Below are 8,817 nucleotides of genomic sequence, written 5' to 3'. Positions count from 1 at the left end.
TTTTTTTTTTTTTTTTTTTTGAGAGTTAACTGTGGCTCATGCTTATGTATTTTCAGGGTTTGCTTTCATTATATCTCCTTTAAAATTACTTGTTTCAAATATAGTGACTGTAATATACCACCCACTTCCCAGGCTTTTGCAGAACTTTCTAGAAAACTATAGTTAGATCTTTGCTATAGATTTTATTATGATTTTTATTTAAGAAAACTTAAGTATCTTATGAGTTCAAGTTAAAATTTGATAGACTGAGGTACCAGTTACTTCTTTCTGTCTTGTTTTTAAGTTATCATATGTTTATGCTTACCACTTACGACTGCGTGAGAAGTAGTGACAGAGCTAAGGTTAAAACGGGCCTTGTTAGGAGGAGTTCACTAGCGATTTTTAGTCCCACTAGAAAGTGTATTGTATTTGGTGGTGTTATTTGGTAGAGAACGGTAGAATGTGTTTACAGTTTTTCTATCTTCATTGTATTAAAAATGCACATAATGTGAAATTGTGAAGGATTTGTGCTTTTCAACTTACTCTTTCAGTTATGCTTGTGTTTACGCCTTTTAAAATACCTTTCCTTCTGTTTCCAGACCTTTTTTCAGTGTTCCTCCTGACTGTGGCCTTTTCTGAGTCTTACATATTTACCTCTTCTGTATGTGTGGAAAATGTTGAAGAGGATGTCGAAGAACTGAAGTCAAGTTTTTTCTTAATGTGTAAGTCTGACTTCTTTGGTAATAGACATTTAAAGATCTCTGGGCTTTTTTTTTACTAATTGGTTGTTTCTAGTAAATATTTTTATTTTTTGTGCTGCAGGTGCTCATTGATAGTTCGTGCTATCTGATAATAACAAAATTAAATTGTAATTTGTATGGTTCATTAGCTAACAGAGATCTCAAATCAAGTTTGAATATACCCAAGACCCTTTGCCAAACATAAAGGTTTTACCAGTTAGTGAAATGTTGCTCAATTGAGGACCACTTTGGCCCCATGTTAAAAGCCTGAGGCTTGCTCTCTGTAGCGTATTTATCCATATCCAATTTTTGTAGTGTTATTTGCACACGTATTTCATGTTTCACTGTTTGACAGTGTAACATTTTAATCTGGATGATAGGCAGCTACCATCAGGATGATGTATTGCATCATGCAACCTGTAATCTTCATGTGTTGCATCTGTGTATTAAAAAAGTTCTTCAAGCAGACAAGTCCAAGCCATTTTTAGTTACTTACTCTTTATGTGGGAGCTCAGCTTGCTCTTGTTCAAATAAGGGGTTTATCATTGACGAGAGAAGGTGTTATAACACGGTACTTTTTTAGTGGAAAAGGAGTGTAATGTAGATGAGATGTTCTCTTCTGTGTGGAAGATGGGAAATATATCATTGAGTTTAAAAAAACCAAAAAAATCCATGCGTAAAGTGTTTTAGTTTGGAGGGACTCAGAAGGAGGGAGTCTATGGTTTGTGGTGGGGTTTTTTTTGTTTGTTTGTTTGTTTTTTTGAATGTCAAATGTATAGTTGAAATCTTGCAGGTCTCGTAGCTGAAGAATACAGTTAATTTAATTTATTTGTTATTGGACTCTGCATAAAATGTCAAAGTCTGTTTTGCGTATTAGTTTCAGAATTGTGTGGAAATGCTAATATGTTTTCCAAAAGAATGCAATAAAGTATATGCTTAAAAAAAAAGTATTTTGCTTTTCTTGCGATGTGATACATGAACATGGCCTTGACAATTTTTCAGTCTCTTGTTTTCTTTGTCAGGTATTTACATGTCTAATGCCAGATGCTTCCTTCTCACAGAACTATGGGAAAATATTTGGAAGACCTTAGTGGTGATTGCTTATGATGTCCTGGAGCTCTAGAAGCAGCTCTTGCACTTCATCACAATGAGGGAGAGGATGTGATCACTCTTAGTTTCAATGTGAATAAATAGCATGATCTAATAAGTTCCAAGTCTGTGTTGCTTCAGGGTGGGCAGCGGAATAGTGGAGACAGAGCTGCTGATCAGATTTCAGATGACACTTTACTAACTTTTGTTACTAAAGAAGAAAGTGATGCTGTGACTTTTACTATGGATAAAAAATTTACAAAAAGTTGTTATATAGTAGTAGTGAAGAAACGGTTTTCAGTTCTACTTTTCAAAATCCCAGTTATTTTCACTGCTATTCCATTTCTGATGATTTTATGTTGACATGTGGGAGTGGTGTTCGAGCACTGACTTGAGCTGCTATGAAGTGTCAGTGCAGCCTGTTACGGAAACACTGACATGAGGTCTGTAGCAAGACAATGATGCTGACCATACCTATTTGAGCCTCTTAATCCACAGAGGAGTAGTCCTGTCAATCATGCACATGTTCTGAAAAGATTAACCTATACCTAGGAACATATGGTGAGAAACCAGAGTTAACTTTCATCTGTTGACTACTTCTGTCTTGTGTGATACTAAAGGTAGGCATGCAAAAAATGCATTGTAGATGAGTGTGGTGGGTTTCTTGGTGATGATAAAAGTAAAGTCACTGTTAGTGAAGGAGATCTTTTATCAGGTTTTGAGGTTTTTTCCCTTTTCTTTTTAAGCACAATAGTTAGCTACTAATAGAGTAGCAGACAATAAAAATATCAGCTCGTGCTGAATTTGACTTGTTTTTAGTACTTCAGCTAGGTTCAGTTGGTGATCCATGTAGCAGAGGAGGTGCTGTGTTTATATTTGCTTGAAATCCTGAATAAGTAATAAATGCTAGCTTCTTTTTAAAAAAGCAGCTCTTGGTATTTCTCATGCTTACAGGCTGTTGTGGGTGGGAGAAAACCAAAATTTGATGGCATGGAATTTCAATGTTTTCATCTTTCAGTAGATGTTGTTCTTTAAAACTTGTTTTTCAAGACTTGTGTATATTAAGGGGGGGGGGACCAGACCCAACAAACAAATAAACACCCCCTCCCCCCCCCCAAAAAAAAAAGTTGCAGTGTAATGTCTCATTTTTTTTGCCTCATTGTTTTTTCTCTCACATGCTATTATAAGAATCAACAACTTCCAAGACTGGCATGTGTTTATTAATGAATTGTAATGAGTGTTCTAATTGCATTAGTTTTAAAAGTAATATTTGCTTTGTTTGTTTTCTAATTTCAGGAGAATAAAACAAGGAAGTTCTAGAACCTTGAGAATAACTTGGCACAATAGTCTTGCTTGCTGCAGGAACCAAGACAAATCTCAAGAATTCACTTAAAGGAAAACCTAAAATCATGCCATCTGAAAAGGAACAGGTTTTTTGTGATAAAAAGCAAATTAATTTGTTGAAACACAATGCTGCAAACAATTTTTCTACAGATGCTAGTTTGGAAAAAGCACTGATGAACGATCCTTTAAGTATGATGACTCAACCAGCAATTTTAGATGTCGATCTCTCTTATGAACTAAAAAATGTGAAAATTGATTTACCCAAGGTGAACATTCCAAATGAAGTATTAATGAAACATGAAGTGGATAGATTTAGAAAACTCTTTCAGTGTAAACAGCAAACTGCAAGGAAGTCCTTAAGCCTAGAAAAAATATACGGAAGCAATCCCAGTTGTTCAGAGAGAAGCCACTGGCAGAATAAACCAGAAGTGCAATTTGAAGAAGGGTTGAAAACTGCAGCAAAGGTACTGAATTTCACTTGCACAAAGTGCAAGGATAATGTTAGATACAGCCCAAATGACCTGCAGAAACATTTTCAGCTGTTACACTATGGCGAGTTGCCTTTGTATCCATGTGAAATGTGTAACTTCTCGGCTAATGACTTTCAGTCATTTAAACAGCATAGACACACCCATCGTGGCAGTTTAGTAAAATGTGAGCTCTGTAATGATGAGCATATGTACACTTTGTTGGATTTGACAAAACACTTCACATCAAAGCATTGTGTAAATGGTCACTTTCAATGTGAGAAATGTGGGTTTTCTACCCAGGATGCGGGCACATTTATTCAACACATTCACAGACATAATGAGATTCCATATGAATGTGGAAAATGCCATCATGTAAGCTTTACAAAAGAGGAGTTCCAGAAACAACATCTTCTTCAAACTGCAAGGAAGTCCTTAAGCCTAGAGAAAATACATGGAAGCAATCCCAGTTGTTCAGAGAGAAGCCACTGGCAAAGTAAACCAGAAGTGCAATTTGAAGAAGGGTTGAAAACTGCAGCAAAGGTACTGAATTTCACTTGCACAAAGTGCAAGGATAATGTTAGATATAGCCCAAATGACCTGCAGAAACATTTTCAGCTGTTACACTATGGCGAGTTGCCTTTGTATCCGTGTGAAATGTGTAACTTCTCGGCTAATGACTTTCAGTCATTTAAACAGCATAGACACACCCACCGTAGCAGTTTAGTAAAATGTGAGCTCTGTAATGATGAGCATATGTACACTTTGTTGGATTTGACAAAACACTTCACATCAAAGCATTGTGTAAATGGTCACTTTCAATGTGAAAAATGTGGGTTTTCTACCCAGGATGCGGGCACATTTGTTCAACACATTCACAGACATAATGAGATTCCATATAAATGTGGAAAATGCCATCATGTAAGCTTTACAAAAGAGGAATTCCAGAAACATCATCTTGTTCATACCAGTATGTTTCCTTTTAGTTGTCAGTATTGCAGCTACAGCACACTACGGAAAGATCATCTTTTAAAACACATCGTATCTTTGCATAGAGACCACTTGTATGCAAAAGAAAAACTGGAAAAGGATAAATGTGAAAAAAGAATAGTGAAGACTCCAGCAGGACTGAAGCTTGTGTTAAGAAGGTGTAAAATGGGAGCATCAAAAAAAGCACTCTGGAGACGTAAAAAAATAAGCAGTGGAAGTGACAAAACTGGAGAAAAAAATGCACACATACTAAGAAGTGTGAATAAAATTCAAGCAAAAGCTGAGGAGCTGAACCAGTATATGAGAGATGTGGAAGCAAATGAAGAAAAAGATCAAATTATGTATACAGAAAAGCATAATTTCACAAGTGGAATGCTTTCTGCTACTACTGCACAGTACAATAAAGTAGAGGATGGAACAACTTATGGCCTGGGATTATTGAAAAATACTGTTCATGGGCCAACAGTATTGGTGGTCAAAAACAATAAAATATCTGTTCCAGCAAATTACAGTGCTAAATTTATGGGATTTAAAATGGTAGATGGAAAACAACATATTGTTATAAAATTGTTACCTACAAGTAAGCAAAATGTACATTTGTTGGGTCAGAAAGCTGATCTTATTAAAGATGGTTCTACAACTCCTTTGCTACAGACTGCTGATCCCTATGGCTTTTCTTCAGGTGCTATACCACATGTAAATGATCAGTCAACCTTAAAGAACAATTCTGTTCACCCGTTAACTTCCCCTCCATTTTCTTGTTCTGTTCCTCATTCAGGAAAAACAAAAATGGAAAACCAAAATAATTCCTTATTGTGTGGTAGGAGTGTTTCTAAAACTGTGGCACCTTCTAATGTAGCTGTAGGAAAAAGTTTGAATTATTTGCCAATGAAGTTGGGCTCTACAGTGCCTACCTGTGATGAGGTGTCAAAAGTTGGAACTCAGAGTAATATCTTGTGGGGAAGCTATAATCCTCCAAGTCATCCTCAGGTATTATCACCCACTGTTACAAATACGCTTCACTATGACCGTATGAAAATGCCCTTCTTTCCTGAACTGAAAATGCAAAATGGTGGCCTGAGTAACAGTAATGGAACTAATAATCTCTATTATTCAACTTCAGTGGATTCTTCTAATGAAGGGTTGCTGTCTTTTCACAACTATTCCAAAACGGACACTTCGGATAATCCATGTAGCATTTGGATGTCAACAGATGAGAGATACAAGGAATTTCTGTCTGGCAAAAGAGTTTCTTTTCAAAACAGTAGAAGTGAATCCGCATCTTCATTATCAGAGTTGATGAAAGGCTTAAAACCAGAGAAAGTTGTATCAGCCCAATCAAATATTAATAAAACTTATGGACACTTAAACACTAAGGATAACCCTGTGTCTTCTAAAAGCCAATCTAAGTGTGTTGACAGCGAGTGTTTTATGGAGCACCAGTATAATGGTCAGCAGTGTTTGGATGCTAACATACATCAAGGCTTTGAGAACGTAACTGAGAAATTCCAAGAAAATGTCTCTGATTGCGTTAACTCGGTCTTAATGCCTAAAATCACATCTGTTTTCTCATTGCAGAGTGAACAAGCAGCTAATTATTTGTCACCTGAAATAAACCAGTTACTGCAAGATGTGTTAAAAGTTAAAGCAACTACTGAGCAAGAATCCCACAGCAAGTCAAATAACTGCGTAAAACTTCATTCTGACATGCTGCTTTCTGGTCACGAGACAGGGAATAAAGATTTTACGCATTTAAAAAGCTCGTCAACTGCATGTGGTTTTGAGAGGCCTCCTACTAATGTAGGCTTTCATTTATATAAGAGAGAGGTGAACACAAGATGTAGCACAAGTGAAAGTACACGTTGTGGGGGAGAGAGACAGACACCCAGAACATCATTTGGTTCACAGGAAATTGATAAATTATCCGGAACTCCAGGTGTTGGTGTGTTGCTAAGAACTCATACCGATGCAATCATAAAACAGCAGTTAGTAAAAGAGAAAATACTGTCTACAACCCAAAATCCTAGCAGATTTTCACCAGTTCTTCAGGAGCCGAAGAAAACCTTTTTAGTTCAGTCCCCTCCATCAGGATTTTTTGTTCCTTTGCATCTTGCTAACCAGCCTGGACTACAGGTCATTTCAGGAAAATCCTTGCCATCAACCAGTTCGTCAGATGGGCATATGACTAAAGGTGTACCTGCATCTTTTGTTTTAAATAAAGGACCTGGAATGATTTTGACTTTTAGCGGAGCAGCTGGAACAGTTGCAAATGTCCCTAGTGATAGTTCTCAGGTTTTAGGGAGAGTTGCATCCAGTGAATATGGTAAAATAACTATACCAGCTTCAAAAGTGGAGGGGGAACATGACAGTTTCAGAAGTGTAAGAAGTTCCTGTAACAGAAGATGTAGTACAGCAAATGACTCATTGAATAGCATGCCATTCAAAGGACCTGTGGTAATTACAAGCTCCTCAGAGTCATCTGTGAAAGGAATTTCTTCTGTGAAGGTGTTATCAGAGCATAAGGATGCTGTCTTTGGTTCATTGGAGTCCGTAAACCAACAGGAAATTAAACAGAAACAACATGTTTATGCACTTTTGCCTGATGGACAGCCAGCAGTTTTTTTGAAATGTATGACGCCAAACAAGCCTGTAGTTCATAAACATAGTGTTTTTCAGGGTAATGCTCATTATCAAAATTGTCAACCAAAGAAACCTGGAGCCATGCAACAAAAGCTTTTGCTGAAAATTAAGACTTCTGCTTCAGATACATTGGCTGATACCACTCAGTCAGTAAGCAACTCAGTGCCCTCACTACCGTTGGATAACTTGCAGTCCCTTACTCCTGCACTAGCACGGAAACAAACTGATCTTACTTCTAATGATGCCTTAATCCTACCAGGTAGGTTAATGCCAGCAAATGCCTCTTTGGCAAGCTCTAATCCAGCGTGTTGTGTTTCTCCTGTAGAACCCATTTATTCTACTAAGTCTGCAGGGACACAGTTGCAGAAAGGTTCTATTGAGAGTACTCAAGTAATAACTGTTAAGAACAGGAATAACTTTGGTAGTCAGAAGTCCACATGGAGTACTCGAAGCAGAACTGCAAAAATAAAACCTCGTTTAAAACAAGCTAGGTCTGAAAGTTCAGAAACTGTGGGTGTGCAAAGAAACAAGAATTTCAAATGGAAAAGTAAGGGTAATTGCCCAGAACCTACAAGAAAGAAAGTAATGTTGCACAGAAAGTGTAAGGAAAAGAATCAAGCTGAAGTTGTTAGTGAATCAGGTGGCCCTTACAAACCAAGGGCATCAAAAGAAACTGTGAGGACTTTGAAATTACTTCCTTTTAATTCTAAACAGCTTGTAAAGTGCCCTCGGAGAAACCAACCAGTTGTTGTGCTTAACCATCCTGATGCAGATGTTCCAGAAGTTGTAAATGTAATGAAAACCATTGCTAAATTTAAAGGACATGTTCTTAAGGTTTCATTGTCAAGAAGAACTATTGAAGCGCTTCTGCGGCCGGCCTTCTGCAATCCTTTGGATGTAACTACTGATGATCTTTCTCAAAAGAGGCACAGGACGATAAAACCTATTAGCCCTGTAAAAGAAAGATTTGTCTTAAAATTGACACTGAAAAAGACTAGCAAAAACAATTACCAGATTGTGAAAACTACCTCTGATAATACCTTGAAAGCTAAGTTTAGCTGCTGGTTTTGTGGTAGAATATTTGACAATCAGGATAATTGGGTAGGACATGGACAGAGGCATTTGATGGAGGCTACTCGAGATTGGAATTCATTAATGTAATAATGACCAGTGAAGAAAATAAGACTTAAATATCATACATTACAGTTTTTTGAAAATAGAATAGACTGAATTAGGATACACAAGTAATTTTGTTTTGTATTTCATTATTGTAACTGAAGTTTAAAAATTATGCAGAGTGTATTTTAAAAGGAAGAGCATATTCTCTATTGCCATCAAGCTTTGAGATAGATCAAGAAGCTTTGTGGTTTAGATAACTTGTAACTAACTGCAAATACAATTCCATAAAAATATATATTATTTTTTGTTACTACTATCATGTCCTATATTTTCATTCTGTAGAATGAGTCTTCAGGGCTTTTGTTCTGTACATATTTTAAAAAAACCCTAGACATGTAAATATTTTTATACTTTTCAGTCATCTGGTATAATTCTTGCACAGAAATTGC

The 8,817-nt window shown here is 36.7% G+C and overlaps 2 protein-coding genes across 2 annotated transcripts; both read left to right on the top strand.

Annotated features, from left to right (window-relative positions):
* Positions 1–3,217: 3,217 nt before the first annotated feature.
* On the top strand, positions 3,218–8,410 carry ZNF518A (zinc finger protein 518A). Its single transcript, XM_010076027.1, has 2 exons — positions 3,218–3,616; positions 4,163–8,410. The coding sequence occupies exons 1-2, from the start codon at positions 3,218–3,220 to the stop codon at positions 8,408–8,410; spliced, it is 4,647 nt and encodes a 1,548-aa protein (XP_010074329.1).
* Positions 3,626–4,119, top strand: LOC104463622 (zinc finger protein 518A-like; the record flags this gene model as incomplete). Its single annotated transcript, XM_010076028.1, has 2 exons — positions 3,626–3,994; positions 4,048–4,119. Coding segments are annotated over 2 exons (441 nt in total), but the record flags the coding sequence as incomplete, so codon positions are not given.
* Positions 8,411–8,817: the final 407 nt, after the last annotated feature.

The sequence above is a fragment of the Pterocles gutturalis genome, unplaced genomic scaffold (assembly GCF_000699245.1).
Source record: "Pterocles gutturalis isolate BGI_N339 unplaced genomic scaffold, ASM69924v1 scaffold9048, whole genome shotgun sequence".
Lineage (NCBI taxonomy): Eukaryota > Metazoa > Chordata > Aves > Pterocliformes > Pteroclidae > Pterocles > Pterocles gutturalis.
Note: the sequence above shows the minus strand (reverse complement) of the source record. Positions and strands in the feature narration are given on the sequence as shown.

Coding starts and splice junctions, on each gene's coding strand:
- ZNF518A (XM_010076027.1), top strand. CDS start 3,218: ATGCCATCTGAAAAGGAACAGGTTTTTTGTGATAAAAAGCAAATTAAT. Junction 3,617..4,162: donor GGTTGAAAACTGCAGCAAAG/GTACTGAATTTC, acceptor ACTGCAGCAAAG/GTACTGAATTTCACTTGCAC.